Source organism: Anarhichas minor, unplaced genomic scaffold (genome assembly GCF_050575085.1).
Source record: "Anarhichas minor isolate MPS153535 unplaced genomic scaffold, ASM5057508v1 ptg000004l, whole genome shotgun sequence".
Taxonomy (NCBI): domain Eukaryota; kingdom Metazoa; phylum Chordata; class Actinopteri; order Perciformes; family Anarhichadidae; genus Anarhichas; species Anarhichas minor.
In genome coordinates this window covers 962,110-980,741 of record NW_027466450.1, presented here as the reverse complement: position 1 = coordinate 980,741, position 18,632 = coordinate 962,110, and the positions used below count along the sequence as shown (strand labels likewise).

General features: G+C 43.1%; 1 protein-coding gene and 1 non-coding gene across 2 annotated transcripts in view; both read right to left on the bottom strand.

The window, feature by feature from the left end:
* Nucleotides 1-7,988: 7,988 nt before the first annotated feature.
* On the bottom strand, nucleotides 7,989-8,070 carry trnas-aga (transfer RNA serine (anticodon AGA)). The gene has a single exon. It is a non-coding gene; the product is annotated as a tRNA-Ser (tRNA).
* A 1,840-nt stretch (nucleotides 8,071-9,910) lies between these two features.
* Nucleotides 9,911-18,632, bottom strand: part of tmeff2a (transmembrane protein with EGF-like and two follistatin-like domains 2a) — a 100,542-nt gene continuing 91,820 nt past the window's right edge. Inside the window, exons 7-10 of the mRNA XM_076111755.1 lie at nucleotides 16,747-16,791; nucleotides 16,442-16,571; nucleotides 12,897-13,055; nucleotides 9,911-10,121 (exon numbers count right to left, since the gene is read on the bottom strand). Coding sequence (XP_075967870.1) covers nucleotides 10,025-10,121; nucleotides 12,897-13,055; nucleotides 16,442-16,571; nucleotides 16,747-16,791 — 431 coding nt within the window. The 3' untranslated portion in view covers nucleotides 9,911-10,024. The remainder of the gene's footprint in view (nucleotides 10,122-12,896; nucleotides 13,056-16,441; nucleotides 16,572-16,746; nucleotides 16,792-18,632) is intronic.

Below are 18,632 nucleotides of genomic sequence, written 5' to 3'. Positions count from 1 at the left end.
CTCATCTGAGATCAATACAAAGCATTCCCGCCCATAAAACTGAGATTAAGTTTTTCTGCAATCGCTCGTGTGCACACTCACACACTCACACACAGTAAAGACACACCTAAGAACAGCATTGAAATATGTTGGCAGAGTCCACAGTTCTTCTCACATCCAGGCCGCATGAACAAAAGCATCTATTTTCAAACTGTGTTGTTATTTCAGTGCTCGCTGAAGTGATCGTAACCCGTTTTGCAGCAACAGGCCCTTTTCACAGCAGCCATTTTGACATGTCGGAGCAGGGAAAACACGAGTGAAAGTGATCAAATGAATTATGGTCCCGTTGTGTTTAGTGTGTCACAGCCATTCAAGGGAGCCAGCATGCACACGCAGGGCCCTGCCCCACCTAAATGGAACAGGGCCATAATTAATGTTATTAATTACACCCCTCGTTTACCCTGCTATCACACGTCAAAAATGGTTTCCGTTAGAAGGGCCTATACATACATTTCTGCACATTTTTGGAAATACCTTTATTGGCATTCTTGCTGAGAGGAAGATGAGAAGATTGATACCACGTTGTGCCCTAAATAGGAAGCTATAGCCCGGACACAGTTAGCTTAGCTTAGCACGAAGACTAAAAAACAGGGGGAAACAGCTAGCCTGGCTCTGCCTGACAGTACAATAGCCGCCTACCAGCGCCTCTAAAGATTGCTCATCAGCACGTTGTATCTCGCATCCCCCCATTTCCAGTCTTCGTGCTAAGCTAAGCTAACCGGCTGCATGCGGTAGCTTCGTATTTGACCGACAACATGAAAGTGGTATCAATCTTCTCATCTCACTCTTGTAAGCAAATAAGCGTATATCCCAACATATCAAACTATTCCTTGATGAATAAATTGGTACGTTTATTGACATGGCAGCAATATAGTTTGTATTTTCTTTGTGTTACAGCTCGGTCTTTTCAGCAGCTACACATGCTTTTTACACGTGCCCTTGACATATTCTCCCTATGTCAACATCCAAGGCTAACACCTCTCCTTGAGGGTTACCCACTCGACAAGCTTCAAAGCTGCCGGAGTAGAGAGGCGGTGTGACACGAGCAAATGTTCCACTTCCTCTCACTCAAAACCCCAGTGTTTCCAGGCCATCTCTCTGTCGCCGCTTCTCCTCGGAGGCGCACACTTCTGTCAACATAAAAGTATCACCTCCCATCCCGAGCGCTTGAACTCTTGACTTTTCCCCACTTTCACCCCCTCGGTTAGAGCGGACGGAATGACGCTCCCATCCGGTCATTCTTCCAGCTGTCCCCCTGCTTTCCATTCTTTCCCCTTCCTCTGCCCCCCCCTCCCTATTTTTTCTCCATCCCTTTACCCTCCTCTCTCATATCTTCTGCTTTCCTGAATTCCTCCCGTGTTCCCAATGGCCTGGCATGTTTCACACCTTCCCGTCGCTGCGTCAAGGAATGTTTTCTTTCCCTCACCTGTTTTACAACAACACTTGCTATTTATTTAAGGTTCCTCTTTCTCGGTAAACCCTCCTACAGTTACATTTAATATAATGCACTTCAAAACAATGATGTCACACGCACAAGCTCTCAGTGAATGGGTTAAATGGGAGAAGGGTGGATGGACAGCTTTACAAATCAGCACAATGGATGTATTTGCCCTCTGGAGGCCTAGAAATGCAAGTGCATGATCTGATTTAGACACTTCATTAGTGAAACAGAGCAATAGCCAATAATATATATATATCAATCATAATTCATACCTTTATATTCTGCTAGAGGTGATTACGATTGATAACTCAAATTTGAAATTTTCTTATTTTGCCAAAGAACACGTCCACAATCAGATCTTCAACTCTAAAGATTCTCCGTAAAGAAGTATGCTAGTGCAGCAGGAACAGCCATCAGCATATTCCATCATTTTCGACAACAAACGTGCCGCTGCAGGTCGCATCATCGCCTGAATGAGCTCCGTATCCAGGGTGAACCTTCCCGGAGTTGTTTGAAAAACCTCCAGCAGGAGGTGTGGCATTGCTGTAACCGTTGGCTCTTTGGCAAACTACCAGGGTGGATTATCTTCAAACTAGTTTTTGAGTTCTGACCTGAAGCACCAACCCACACTGTATTTTATACACAAAAAAAGGGAGGAGATGGTTTATTCTGGGAGGGAACAACTTCTCACACACATTCTTAAGCACCTGGGTAGTTTCCTTAGTCTTGTTTCCTTGTCTTTGTTTTATTTCACCTCTACATCGTCCACAGTCCTCGTTGTTGCTGGCTTCATCCGCTGACTTAAAGAAGACGGTGACATGTCCCTCCCTGTCCTGCTCTGGCTTGCTCCAGGCAACATGTTTGTCCAAGCGCCTGCTTGATGCAGGGACAAGAATGCAACTGAAACACTCGAGAGGCAAAATGTATGAAGACTTTAATGATGGTTTCCCACACAGACGGCTTGGGTTGCAGGTAAACAGTCAGTGTGGAGGGCAAAAGAGGCGGAAGTGCAGTTTTGGAACCCACAGGCCTTCGTCAGACAATGATTTAGCTTTTTATTGGTTTAACATCAGGTATGCTGAGAACAGAAAATACCTAAATCAAATATATAGTTTCTATACCTCCAGTTGCCAGGTGAGGCCAAGACAATGACATTCTTTAATATTTAGAAAAAAAGTCTTCTTAACACAATAATCATATGCCATATGTACAAGATAGTCTATTGTTTTTCCTTTTTTTTGTTAAACATGGAAAGTTCAACTCATCCACCTGCTTCCTCACACTTCACAGTCAGCTTTGTTCACTCCAGGTCATGTGATACCTGCAAGAGACACAACAAACTGGTTCCCTGATCAGTGTTTAAACGTGACCCCTGATGCTTGTGATTAGCCACAACAGCTCCGCACAGGTGGTCACGCCTATAATGATACGATGGATGCCCGGCAGTGTTTGATTTCCATAACCAGCTCAGACTGGATGTCTGGTCACACAGTGGGAAGGAAGGCAGCAATGGTACCCTTTTGTCGCTAAATCAAAGGCCCCACACAGAGGGGAAAATGGCATGCTGGGACCAAAACAGATGGCGATGGATCTTTAAATGACCCTTTTTCACAGACCAGCATGTGTCGAACACGCGCTCACTTAAAGCTGGCCTTGTATGCTACTATAGGTGTGTGTTTGTGTGTGTGTTTCCGGTGGTGTGTTTGATTTCTGTGATGCTATCAATTCCGAAGCTAATGGACCAATTTCCGAGGTGTTGAGCTTTATACACATAGAACGTGAGGAACATGTGTGTGTGTGTGCTTGTTTGTTTGTGCAAGTGTACATGCTTTCATGTGTCCAACGCCATCTATCTTCAAACCAACGGGCCAATCCTTCACTGCCAAAGGAGTTGTGGTGCACTTTGTTGATTGTAAAATCAATGCGAAGGCTCTCCTGGCCCGACGGTTCCCACAGCGTGGATTTCTGCAAGGCGGCCACGTGCCTCCGAGCAAAACAGTTTGATTTCGCTGTTATTTCATTTATCACCTGTACTTCTCTCCACGCCATCGGCCATTTCCCCAGATGAATCTATCGAATAGAGGACATTTTATTATTCAGTGATATGTAATTTTTTTACATTTGAATGCCTTGGAGAGCGAGCCTGCATGTTCAAACGCGCCGTCTAAAATGGCACGGAGCCAGTTCTGGAATCGTGCACTTCTAAAATAAGTGTCAGATTCCAAAGCTGAGTGCCTATCTGTTAGGCTCTGGAGGTGTGGAGTTGGGATTCTGCGAATGAGGGATTACTTCTGTGTACACCGGTTGTTGAGTTTAGGTGTGTTAGTCCTTTAAGGTCTTTGTCTACCACAAATGAACCCGGGGCCATCCGAGATGGATCGCTTCAATGCATGGCCACACTTTTACTCCTCTTTATTTCATTTGTGCATTCAGTAGAGACACAGGGCAAACATTCGCAACACATATAATCCTATAAAAGGCACCTCTGTGCTTACCTTTGGCAATAAGTATGGGGTTGGTGGGACCGCGAGGACCTCATCGGTGTAAAAGAAGACCTTAGCAGGCTTTACCATTAAGTGGGCAACTGCCTTGGCCCGCCTGCTGAAGGTCTATTAAGATATTTAGATAGAATACATATAATTTCATACAATAACTTATGCAATGTGTCACCTCCTAAACACAGATGAATGGATTATTCCATCAGCAGGCGAGCCACCGCTGTGAAGCACACACTAAGGTGGCCCTCAGGTAACGTGAAAACGCCAAATGCCCTCTCTAGAGCCGATGTTTAGTTTGTCCATTATGGGCTTCTGTAGAAACATAGTCGGACCCCGTGAGGAAGACCCACTCCCTATGTAGATATAAAGAGCTCATTATAAGCTAAATATAATATAGGAATAAGAATATTATATTTTATTTCTGCTTTAAATCCCCCGAAAGCTGACACACTGTTCCTTTAAGCCTCACGGTGAACTGCAAATCACATCAACACTGATAACTGAGTTACCACAGTGGGCATTCCCACAGTAAAGAAACTTTTAGTTGATATGACCACTTTATTAGCAAACAGTTGCTTATTTACACATCCAGCAGCTACAGAGCAACTTTATTATTCATTTGGAGTCATGTTTCTGGTCACCTGATGAATATAAGTCTAATATTCACTCGGTTTTGGTCTCAACCAACTCCTGAGGGAAACATCGGACTATTTGTCTGATAAATGCTCCACTATGTTCACCAGCTATTTGTTAAATGCAGGCCTTTTTGTCGTCTTCTGTTGTTAGTCGTGCCAACATGTTTGTTGGGTAGAAAGCTAGCTAATGAAAGTTTCTATGCTAAATGACCTCAACAAATACAGCTTGGTTGATGCTAAGTGCAGGTGATCAGAGTGTTTTGGAAGCTAACATTTACTTTAGTCCTATAGAACCATGTGACATTTGTAAATCCAATCTTTACACTAAAATGAGAGTGCTGTCGTTTAAAGAAACCGAGCTATGACAATGATTATGAAGAGACATGAGAATGTAACAATAGGCCTATTAGAATAAGTTGGAAAACGCAGGTTGAAGCTGAAGTTAAGAGTTAGTAAAAATGTAGTTAGCTTAGCTAAACGTTTTATTAGATAGTATGGCACACAAGTTACTTTCACACATTGTGTGCTTAAACTCAAACGTATAACGTAGGAAAATAAAAAAAAATCTCAATAACATACTTTTCTAGTCTGAGAGGGGAACAGTACAGTAACTTCGGTAATCTTTAACAGCACGTTAGCTAACTAACATCTGACGTTAGCGCTAATTAAGATCCTCGCTAATGCTAGAATGCTAATGTTAGTCACGAAAGACTGAAGATAAAGTTATATTTGCCCAGCAGGATTTGAACATTCCACTTTCTGTGTGACTTTCATACATATTTGGTTTGATTTCACTTGTAGTACTTGTAGTACAGAAGTTACAGTTCTGTCCCCCAGCCTTAGAAATAACAATACTGTTGAAGTGCTTCTATATTTTTGTGGTAGAAAAGTGACTGTCTTCCATTTGGCTCACACCACCTGGAGTCCCCAGATGTGAGGTCTGCAGTTAAACCCATTTGTACAGCAGGGCCACTGTGAAATGTCCATGCTGTACTGTTGGCAGCAGTTTCATGTTGAAATTGAATCTAAAAAAGACTAACATTAAATTTCAAGTTGCATCCAAGATTTATCACTGGTGCAGTATGTTCCTCCTCCACCAGCCACCTCTCACAAGCTGTCACTGGAGCAAAATCTGCTCCATCAACCTGCACTTTGTTCTGTTTAAACTTGTTCATGCAAATCCAAGTAATAGTGGCAAATGGTACACCCACAGACGGCAGAAATGAAAACCACATCACGTGGCGTCCACATGTGACTAAAGTCTTAAACGTGGAGAGATTTCCTATTTTTGTTTTGCAGCTTGTGGCCCTAGCTGTCTGTCTGAAGTTATTACCTGTGTATTTCACATGTTGTTCAAACTTTTAAACAAGTAAAAGTGAAATCCATAGGGATGATAATGCTGTCCGCTAATGATAGCATTCACCACATTCCTCGACCTCAGATCAGAGCAGATACTCAGGCATTCACAGAAACGTCCTTCGCACTCCTCCCTGGCCTCAGGCCCACTGGATTTGAGCAGGAGAAGACAGGAAACTGAATGAATTACACTGACTGGGTCTGCTGGGTACTGTGCAGACACACAGATGTGTATACAAATAGGGGTGTGCCCATGGGTTGACCCTGAAGGCTACGGAGCCCGGGAGGTGCCGTGGAGGAAAAAAAACAAAGCAATCCATGCTCTCAAATTACTTGTTTGTGCTCTCGATATAACAACTCCTGCTCTCAAACTAGCAAGTCATGCTCTTATTTCAAGTTTTTTTTTCTCTCACCACCAAAACAGAGCCGCTCCTTAAAAGGTTATATAAACAGGATTCAGAGCATTAATACATTAGCAAACAACTACTTATGTTGTGCCCCTGTCGTGATATCATGATACACAATTACGGCCTCTAAATTTATAGTGAAAAGCACATACTAACTCATATTTCTGAGAAAATCTGAATTAATAAGAAAATACTCAGTACTTTTGATTTGTAAAGTATTCAATTCACACAAAAGTATACAGGACCGTGTGGTTATTCCATATAGACTTGAATGACCAGATAACATTGTGATACATATCGTTATCAAGATGTGAAATGAGCTTTATTGTGAGAGAATATTTTGGTGTCGCCCAGCCTCATAAATGTCCACCGTCAACATGTTGGCATCATGTCATACGTAGAGTTTAGACTTACACCAGCTGTGAAATGAAAATGTTGTGACAGATTTGATGGAGCTCAGGTCTCCTCCTGAGGACGGCTGCTTTATTCCAAGATATTTGACCTTCTGTGTGGAATCTCTGTGTTACAGGTTTATGAACTTATCAATGACGTTACTGCTGCTGTGAAAATGTTCTTAATTTGGAGATGGCTATAAATAGGACACGTGACCATAATGGGTAAGATTTATTCAACACATTACAGATTCATTGTTGAGCAAAGTGATAGATACTCAACTCAACATACATGAGAGACATTTCTGTGTGTGTGTGAAGAATAGGACAGGAAGCAGAATATAGGTGCTCTCAATGCTGCTTATTTCAGATTTATCACACATACGAAGACTGACGCATATGAAACGCTTGTTTTTATATAGTGTGAATGCATCATTGCATCAGCTGACCCTGAGCACACTTCCACCTGAGAACCTCCTACATGAACCAGGATCTTTTCCCTCAATGACTTTGACGTTTTAAAAAACGCATCAAATCTTGAGGAAATGCAGGTGGTATTTGTGTCCTTAAGGCTAAATTATAAAACATCAACTCATTCTCAGGTGGCTTTATTAATATGTAACCAGCAGTGTTGACAAAAATAGTGTTTAAAAAAGGTAATAAAAATACTCAGTATGCTGAATGTTGCATTATTGGCTCGATATTAGAGATCAAATACTATGTTAATAATACTAATGTTAAGTTTAATCTTTTACAATTCATCACTTTTAGATTTTTTTTAGATTTTGGGCTATTTTGCCTCAATAACATCTTCTTTCAGACTAGTGGAAGGACACATCCTTGATACACATCGTGTTTATTTCACTACTTTGTCGATTTGCGTCCGTAGACCTCATATATTCACCGAGCATTTCAGATAACGTGTCATACAGACAAGAAATGTCTTAATGTAAGTGATCAACATTGTTATATCTATAAGTTATAATGTTTTCCCTATTCACATGGGGTGTCTACCCTTAGGCAGGAGTTCGGAAAAAATGTTTGGATAAAAGCTTGTTTTTGTGTTTAAACAATGGTTTATATTTGTGTTAAAAAAAAACCACACGTGCCTTTCACATGAAGTACTTCGGAAATAAATTACTGCATTCTGTGGTTCATAGACTGTCTTAATATTGTGTACGCCAAATGAATTTCAAAGTTTTTCCAAAATTGAAAATGTTCGTTGTCGGCAGGATTCGAACCTGCGCGGGGAGACCCCAATGGATTTCTAGTCCATCGCCTTAACCACTCGGCCACGACAACTATGCATCCACGTTGCCATAAAAAAGTTTAATACACGTATTCATCATAGCTGGCATTGTCGCTGTAGAGGGTTGCTGAACTGGGTCGATCATGCGCCATCCTTCCGCTCACGTTTACATCTGAAGCCGGTTGTAGAGAGGTGATGCTGCTGCTGCACAGCACCATCTAGCGGTGGTGGACGCCTGTAACTGATTACAAATTGCATTCATTCACATCGCTCACTTTGTATGCACTTCAAAGTCTTTCGAAAAGTAGGAAGTCGGTTTAAACGACACAACAGCGAGAAATGAAAACAATATGTCAAGCGACGGCGATAATAAAACATGAATATAAACTGGTATGGACATGGGAGGCATGCAATCTTCACTAGGACGTAGGATACAGGATCACGCAGAGCTAACACGAGCTGTTGGAAACGTACCCCATTACATGTAAATTCCTGCATTGAAATGCCCTTAAAGTAGGCACATCAGAAGTACTCAATGCAGAACATGTTTCATGTGAATGTTATATATATATATATATATATATATATATATATATATATATATCGTATATTATATTAGCCACATTTTGCTGATGCATTAATGAGTGAATAGAATTTTACTGCTGCAGTTGGTCAAGGCGGAGCCAATTTTATCGACTTATACTTATATAATGCATGTGTAAAGGCATTACTTTCTGTGAGTTTATCATATGTTCTGTATGAAAAAAAAAACTCCACATTTTTAAAGTAACTCATAATACAAAGCTGTCAAATAAAAATATAGTGGAGTAAAAAGCACAATGTGTAGTGGAGAAGTGTCCATGAAATAAAAATAGCATGTCTTCTTTAAGACTGGTGGAAAGAAAACATCCAAAATACGCATTTAAGTATTTATTATTTGTCTATTTGCGTCTGTAGATTTCTCTTAAATTCACCAAAAGTTAGTTTTAGACAATGTCTCATTTGCATATTTCATCATCAAATTAAAAAAAAACTATAATTTAAAATGTTTTTCTTTAAATGCAGAGAATGTTATACATTTTATTTATATATATATATATATTGTTACCAGATTAGCCCAATTTTAATATACATTACTTAAAACATTGTGACAATAGTAGATACTAACTAGCCTCTAGTTATTGCCTGGTCATTGTAAAATAAGTTCACCACGCCACAAACAAAGAGCGACACAGCATGTTACATTTCGTGATATAAATTATTTATTTACATTTACAGAAAAATGACCCCATCAAGACAATGTAGTAATAACTATTGGAAATAGAACCCAAGATACAGAAGCCGACGTCATCGTCACAACCGAACAGAGAGCTCTATAATAACATTGTGCCCTCTGTCAAAGGTCTCCTATAACACAAGGTGCAAAGGCATCACGTGTAGCCCCGAAAAACCCTCCCACCCCCCCCACACCCCCTCCCGGACCGAACAACACGCAACTCATTTAAAGCCCGTTACCCTGCTTTGCGCTACCCCGCTTTGCTTTGACCCCCTCATCTAGAAACGACAGACACCGGCTAGCCCGCCTCTACCAAAGCTCACACATCTAATACACACTCCCCCATACACACACACACACACACATTCAGTATCCCCATTGCCACCCCAACACCTCATAGTTCAGTTTTTCAGAAAAAACCCTGGGGGGGGAAGTGACACGGTGCAGGGAGACACATCTGCACCTGAGGGGGTTGGTGGCGGTTGGGGACTGATGTCAACAATACCCCAAATGTGCGAGTCTCATCTCTGACTGGTACGCCAGCTCTTTGCTTTACCGCCATCCTCCCTGGGCATCCTTGAAGTTCGTACTGGGAGAGAAGAGGGCGAGGAGTGAGGGGTGGGGGGAAAGCAGATCCTAATTTTCGGGGTTGGCCTACGGGGAGGGGGAACATCTAACGCCACAGCGCTCCGTAAAGCGAAGGTGGGACTCTGTCCGGTGTGTGTCCGGGCTCAGATGAGCCGCGTGGAGGCGCGCATGGTGTTCTCTGTACTGAAGTGGACGTTGTTCTGCTTCTGCCGGTTGATCCTGTTGGTCCGTGGGCACTTCCTGTGCAGGAGAGAAGAAGGGGGGGGGGGTTAGCTATGCCACTCTGCAGCTGTGAAAGCTCATTCTGATGCGATTCGGATATTTGTATGGACCTCAGTACGCTTGTCCTAAAATGATTTCTGAAAGGATGAGGTTGGAAATATTTTTCTTACTGTCAACAAATCCAACGAAAAGACCAAAGCCAAAATTGATTGAGTAGAATCAAAGCCTGATGTATCGTATTCCTCTGTGTCACAGAGCTCCATTGTTCGACAAACACATCAGTGAGTCACACCATTGCTCTGGGAGACGTGTTGCTTCACTACAATGAACACTGCTGCTGTGTATTTTGGGTGCTGTGCTCACTAGTGCATCAAATGTGTATTAGTCCACAGCTGAAAATAGTCCCCCAAACTGTCCAGGATGTACTCTTGTTCAAATAATGGCCTACTTTTGATTTCAGAAGTGGGGACACACAATAAAGTCAGACACACACACACACAAAAAAATAAAATCAAATAATTCGGACGTTAATGGTTATTGTGCTTCCATAATTAGTGGTAGTTTAAGAACCACACAATATGCTATGTCAATCTTTGTGTTGTTATGCACTCATCCTTCTTAACATCAGCTTTAGTGTATTTTATGATAGATCATAGCTTCCTTCCTAAAAAGACGATTGTCCTTGACTGCCTTCCAAGTTATTGATGTTTCCATTTGACACCGTAAATAAACACAGAGATTGAAGATAGATAAAATCCTTTCCCAGCCCAGATCAGTGCTTAAAGTCTTCCTCTCAGCCTGTGTACTCTCAACAACCTCCACCAACAGGGCCAGAGAAGTCAAACTCGCTGCATCCCTCACTCATGAAGCTAACTGCTTTATGCTCAAAGGGATAATTCAGTTTTGAGGGACAAACCAACGTTAGTTTGGGTCTTTTTCTCAGATGTGTAGCAGAATACAGAGTTGTGTGGGAACAACATGATGTTTTGCTCTGAATCCCTTTCGAGCAGACCTTTTCCAACATGTGGCATGATGTTATACACAAGTGGCAGAGCGTAGAGATGACCTTTTCCACTCCCGCCTGTTTGTCCTTTAAGTGAATGGCAAGTCTTTATAACAAGCGTGAACCACAAACAAATCCAGCAGCATTGATAAAACTACAGCTCAGTCTGCCCCCCAAATAAAGCGATAAGACACAGATTCAACCGGCCACTTTATGAGATACACCTGGTCACCTGCTCGCGAACGCAAATATCTCATCAGCCAATCGCGTGGCAGCAACTCAAAGCATCTAGGCATGTAGACAAGGACAAGATGATCTGCTGAAGTCCAAACCAAGCATCAGAATGGGGACGAAAGGTGACTTAAAGGGCTTTGAACGTTGCATGGTTGTTGGTGGCAGACGTGCTGGTTTGAGTATTTCAGAAATTGCTCATCTGCTGGGAATTTCACGCACAACAAACATCTCTAATGGTCCAAAAAAGAGAAAATATGGACGAGGTTCAGAATTTGGCATCAACAACGTGAAAGCACAAAATCCATCCTGCCTAGTATTTAATGGTTCAGGCTGGTGGTGGTGGCGTAATGATGTGGGGGATATCTTCTTGGCACACTTTGGGCCCTCAGTACCAGTAGAGCGGTTATTTAATTGCTATTTTACTTCTCCTAAACCTTAACATAGTATTTCAGTATTTCCATTGACCTAACTAAGTACTTTCCAGGGAAGACAGAAGGTATTTTTTGAAAAGACCGTACATACAGTATGTAACGGGCAGCAATTGACACGTGTTGCTGGACTTTCGTGGGAAAACGCACAAAAAAAGAGGTATTTTTGTAAGGTATCATATGAACCTTTGTATGAGGATACGTTGCAATAGAGCAACATGTGGGATGTGGCGGAACTGGAGACGCCGCCATGTCAATATGGGCCGAAATCTGCGAGGAATATTTCCGGCACCTCGTTGAGTCAGTGCCACGAAGAATTAAGGAAGATGTACCTCATAAAGTGTCCGGTGAGCTTTTGTCTGTACAGATTCATTCATACTCCTTCACATTGTGTTCACTCACTAGACTCCACTGAGACGAGCGAGAGCCGTGTGGACGCATCGTGGGCTTATTAACGAGGCTGAGTGTTTTTATACTTCTTGCTCTAAATTAATATATCGCAGAGCAGCAGGACACACTGATTGAACAGTGTGTGTATTCAGTGTTATAACTCTCTCTTTCCTTTTTTATCTCCCCCCCCCCCCTACCCCTTTACAACCACTCGCTCTCTCCTTTTGTCCTCCTCCTCTCCTTTGCTCAGAGGAGCAGTTTTGTCTCGGCCAAAACTCTTTTAAAAATCTTTTATTAAATGTCATAAATTGCTTAGGTCAGCCGGAGGCAGACAAGCCCCAGGCTTTATGTGTGTGTGTGTGTGTGCGTGTTTGTGTGTGTGAGTCTTTCCTGTGAATACAAAACGTCTGTTCGAACACAGGTTTGTACGCCCACACAGATATCTCTGTGTATCTTTGCTTGTACGAACACGCTGCATCTTTTCGGATGTGTGTGCGCGTGCACGCTTGTGTGTGTGTGTGTGTGTGTACGTCCACAGGGAGCATGACGGTACTTTCTCTCTGTGGTGTAAGCAAGGTGACCTTTCAGCTGTTTCCTCCAGGCTCAGGATTTCCCCCCTTGTGACTCCCAAATACAGACCACATGGAAAATACTGCTGCCAGGCTCATTAGTAGTCTGTGTTTCAAAGTGAGTGTGTGTGTGTGTGTGTGTGTGTGTGTGTGTTAGGGCATGACTCACCTGGTAATGCAGAGCACCACCACACAGATGATGACCACCTGGAGTGCTCCAATGATGGAGGCGATGAGGACGTAGTGCAGTTTGCCGGAGCCTGGAACCACGTAGAGCACGTTGTACTCTTTGATGTCACACTGGGGGCCTCTGAAACCCGAGTGACAGCTGAGAACACACACACACACACACACACACACACACACACACACACACACACACACACACACACAGAGTGAGATGGAAAAAGAGAGAGAACGAGAGTCATTTCTTTGCACTGAGAGAAGACAGGTCCATTATTCCTGTGTTTCTAATTGAGACGTCAGTGCATGTCTGGTAAAGGCGTCGCGGTGGAACAATGCATGTGTGTGACAGTGTAGCGACTGAGCTTATTCTTTCGCTGTGACTGTTCGGATGATGATTGTTTTGGGCCCTCTGTCCACACTACAGATGGAATTACGGTTCAGAATTTACAGCGTGCGCTCAAACGATAACACCGGGGCCGTCTCGTGTTTTCTCCTACAGGTTTCGGACGGCAGTGGATTATTAACGGTAGAGACAAACAGCAGTGGCAGTAAGCTGTATTTGTCAAATGACTTTGCGATCACAGAGGAGTGATAGTGACAGTTTGCCTGGTTAAATCACCAATGTGACTGTGAACTGTAATTCAGGTAATTTAGAAAAAGCAACTTGAAAAAAGCTATTAGGGACGTGCGGCGTCAATGTAATTGACGTTTTCGGATTTAGCCAGCTTAGTGTGGACGTAGTCGGAGAGAGCCAGACACACACACACAAAGAGAGAGCGAGAGAGAGAGACTAATGGAGATGATTTTTGCCCTCAGAGAGGAGCTAAAATGGTTCACCTTTTAATCTCTCTTTCTCTCTCCATCTCCCCTTCTTTCTCTGCTTGCCTCTCTCTCTGGGGAGGTTGTTACCCACCAACACCTGCATATCCTTGTTTGGTACCGACACACACACACACTCTCCATCCCTGCGACCTGACACTGGGTAAGATGAACATTGCAACCCTGTTCTATTTGTGCTCCGTTTCCACAGACGCGCGCCGCTCACATAGAGACCGCTGTGCTTCCCTCCTCATTAGGACACAAGCTCCGGCATCCCTGCAGCCAGCAGGGGGCAGCAGAGACCTTTCACAACCCCTCTCTGCCCAGTCCCCGCTCTATATGCATGAAGAATGTCTGGCTGGGTGAGCTGGGACGAGCGAGGTTAGAGAGAAAGGAGGGGAGATAGAGGGAGCGAGCGATACCAAGACCCCCCTTGGCTGCAACGCTATCGGGCTGTAAATGATGGCAGACCTGAGCCTGAGCGGCTCAGGTCTGCGCCTCAGGTCTGCCATGTGCATTCATTGTGTGTGTGTGTGTGTGTGTGTGTGTGTGGGTGGTGGGTTTTAATATCATTCCTCATTGTACCTTTATGTAAATGCGAGTCTGGGCTGCCTGTGTTCAGGTCCATCTTGTGTGCTTAGGTGAATGTGTATGTGCACTGTATGTGTGCTGCATGTTGCAGCTTTAAGGCCGCTGTTCTGCAAGTGTGTGTGTGTTTGTGTGTGTGTGTGTGTGAAGTGTGTCTGCATTCACTGCTTGTTGCTGCTTGTATTCCTATTCCTATGAAGCCAAAATATGATCAAAACCCTCCAAGGTCCGGACATTTTGCTGCCCAATGTTTGTATTGGTTTGGAAGCTGTATTCCCCAAAGGCAGTGCTGAGATCTGGGGACCACAAAAGGAAAGTCTGAGGGAGCAACAAACAAAGCCCTCAGGTTAGCCAAACTTTGGAGAGCTTTCTTTTCTGGGTTTCTAAGTTGTTGTTTTTTATGCTCCTCTTCAAGGTGAGCCTCCATCACAGGTCACAGACTTCCAGGCTAAACTGCGCGCGCACAGGTTTCCTCTGCAGTGAGGGATTATCACAGACAAGTTCAGGCTGAAGCCAGACAGGTTTGTTTGAGAAATGACGAACAAGCTTCATACCCCATTGAACTACGTACAGATCTCAGTTTGGTGAGACGTTATCACAACCAAATCAATGGCTAAACATACAAAGTGTACATCTAAGTGGACTAAAACAATAATTATCCTTTAAGATGGTGGTTTAGGGTTCGGACTAGAAGTGGGACCGAGTTCAGGTCAAGGTTTCTAGTAAGATGAGGCATGTAGTGCTCATGTTTAACCTGCTTTTACGATTTTTTGTAAACAATACTTATTAGTGTGTATTATTGTCACCGTAATGAGTTGCTATGGCTAATCTGTTAGCAAACAGTTGCATATTTACAGCACAGACAAAAAAATGTCTCTTTAGCTGCTAAACACAGCAGCTAGTGGCTAACTTTGTCCGTTCGCTGTCCGGTGGACAGTGTACAGTGGGTTTAATCAGAGCTTTTCAACTGAAAGCCACGGCGATGAGAGGAGCGATGGTGAATGAAAACAGTCAAGTTGTGAGAAGAAAACCCCCAAAAATGAGCTGAAAGACGCTAAAAAGCAATAAGTAATTTCATCCGTTGTTAATAGTGTTAAGTGTTACAGCAGAACTGCTTTCAGGTTAGTGCTGAGGTTTTTTTAGTATCAGACTGTAAGCAGTAGTTGTGTTGATCACTTGCAATTGAAATGCTTTTTATAGTTTTGTTTTTTTTGCTGCTGTGAACAATACTCAAATATTTCAGAGCTTCTGGGAACTCGCTGATGACACACTCGAGGTGTCAGTCTTCCATGCACGGTGGTGTGTTTGCAGCCAGGTATTATCATCGGCAGACAGACGACGGTGCAACAAAGTGTGGGTTGTCGAGATTAAATCATCACCGAAACCGAATGAAACTTGTGAAACAACATCATGATGTGCGTGGAAGGAAACTCCACCGCGGGATTCATTTGAAGCGGTGAAGCATATTTGACTGGTCAACAGCCAGATCTCGAATACTTCCCCTCCCTCAGCACACTGGCAAGATAAACCAGACAAATTGATAATAAATAGGCTCAAGCACTCTCCTTCAAATGCTTAATTTCACAACTGACGAGCCATCTTACATTACACGCTTTCTTTTTCGGTGTCTCCAGATGAGGGACGGCGTCATCCAATTTGTGGTGAAAACACAAGAGCCGGTCTGGGTCCTCTCTTGTTATGTAGGATGTATTTATAGCCCCAACACATAAAAACATTGTTGCCACAAATGAATATAGTTTAATTGATTGCTACATGAGAATCCACGCACTGTAGCCCATAATTAGCTATTACCCATATAGCCTTACATATTGCTAGCTATTAAAAACCCATTCAACTCATTGCGAATGAATAATCAATAGCCCCGACTCTAATGCATTATGCTAAAATTACACCATATTTAGAAAATAGGGTTCAATTACCTAACTTTTTAGGAATGTTCTAAACTTGTCCGCAAATATTGTGGCATTAACTGTTAAAAAGTGTTCAATAAAACAACAGCAAATACGTAGAAAATGATACTGATACTGTCTGCCCTGTCCCTACCCATCCCTTTTCCCCACAGAACAGTACCACTGTGTGTGTGTGTGTGTGTGTGTGTACCTGCAGGAGGGCTGAGCCGGGATACTGGGGAACTGACACTCCCCGTGGACGCAGTAGTTTTTGTAGTGATCTGGACAGGGGATGTACAGGCCGCGGGCCAGCTCGTTCCTCGGATCCTCTTTTTCCTCATCTGTGTGAACAAATCGCATACACACACACAATCCATGAATCCTCAAAGCAACAAGTGTGAGATGAGAGAAACGCTCGAGAGAGCAACACAAACAAAGAATTGAACGGGAGTCAGGAGGACTAATGCAGCTCTGAGTGGCAGCACGTGTTATTTGGCGATCCGCCATTGCACTCACCTGTGTTGGTCCGTGCGAAGTGTCCGTCTCCGCCTTTGATGTCGCCTGGAAAGGTTGAAAAACAGATTCAAAGTGATTTCAGGTCAACACAACCTCCCCCGTGGCTCCAGCCCCCCCCCCCCCTCCATTATGGGTTATAACGTTCAAACTGACACCGGTGCGAGTAGGGGGGGGGGGGTTGAATGTGAATCATCATCTCGACAAAGGGTTCACCTGGTGTGTGTGCACCCGTCCAGTTAATGTGTATGTATGTGAGCTATTCTCTTCAATAGTGAGAGAGCGTCACACCTGGAGAATGGTGGAACGGAGCAGAGCTGGGTGGAAAAGATCAGAGGGAATAATGCATGTTCTGCTCACCTTATTGACGCTGCATTGAATTCCTCTTTTCACAATGGCAAGACAAAATCTCCTTCCAATCATTATCATTTTATTGCAATTGATTCCTTTCAGTGGTCCGTGAATTTATTCCCTCAAACTGAGTCTGTGAAAGTATTTCCCAGGTTTACGGTGCAATTATTTCCTTTTTTTTTTATTTTTTTATCTTGTTTATTTTTCCTTTTTTATTGGCTCTCGGAACACCAGCGGAAGAATAATAGTGAAGAAACAAAGCGGCGTTTCCTTGAGATCAGTTCCTAGAGTCTAGTTTGTATGAAATCCACGTAAGAAAAATGACATATAAGACTAAATTCCTTTTTAGGGCCGCTCAGCGAGGGAGACGCTGCAAACTAAACAAGACTACGGCTGCAAAAATGACTCTTTTCTTTCTCTCATCCTCCTTCCTTTCCTAGCTTCACACATTGATGACAACTTGAGGTCTTAATGATACTGCACTTCAATTTAGGAGCATCTGGTGCCACAACTGCATAAATGAAAAAAAAAAAGAAAAAAGAATGCTAGGCATATTCAATTCCGAGCTACGTTAGAAAGCAAAAAAAATTTAAACAAAATGTAAAACTGTTTCCCTGTAATATGACAAGTGACACATGGGGAAATAGTGTAAACCAGCAATCTAAATATCAAGGTGCCACTTTGAATCCCGGCTAACGTGATGTCTACTTTTTCACAGGTCCAAATCCCTCCCATTTCTTGCTTCGCTCTCCACTTTTCCTGATTGTAACGGAATGCGCGGAGCCGTGATGGGATCGATCGGGGCGGTGCGACCCAAAAGGGTGCAACATGGGGGAATACAGATTCGTCTTTGTGTTCCAGAGCTGGTTAGCCCTGATTACTTTACTCCCCATTACTCCTCAAAAGCCTTCATCTCGGTTTTCACATCTCGATCAATTGTCCCGTTGGTCCTTGGTGGACGCAGAGCCAATCAAATGCTCGCACATGTACCCATACACAATAAAAGCCGCTAACAATTGAGATTTGAGCACCCCCCTGGATTGAGACGTTCTCTTTCTCTCTTTCCACCTTGTGACAACTTCGGCCAGATCTTGTAGTTGCATAAAGCAAAATGAGTTCAAACTAAGGAGAAATTAAAGTGTTGGGAGATCATACCTCAAATAAAATAAAATGAAAAAAAGCTTATCGACAAGAAATGTTCTCAAGCGCCTTTGTCTTCTCCCCTCGTGGATTAGCACTATCACTCGTTTAGGGATTCAACCACAGAGATTAATAGAATAACTTTATCCCTAGGACCGTTGCAAACAAACACTGCACCCAAATAAAAGATACTACAGTAAAAAGGGGGGGGATTACCGTTCAGTAAAATTATCAATATACATAGCAGAGAAGGCTATGTGGGATTTGGGGATTATCTTTGCACACTATTCTGAAATATGATTGAGTGCAAATTCTGAAATGTGGTTGCAGCTGCGGCTGGAGAGAGATATAGAGAGTCGTGCGGTCTGCATTCAGATCTGCAAGCTGCCTCATTTGCC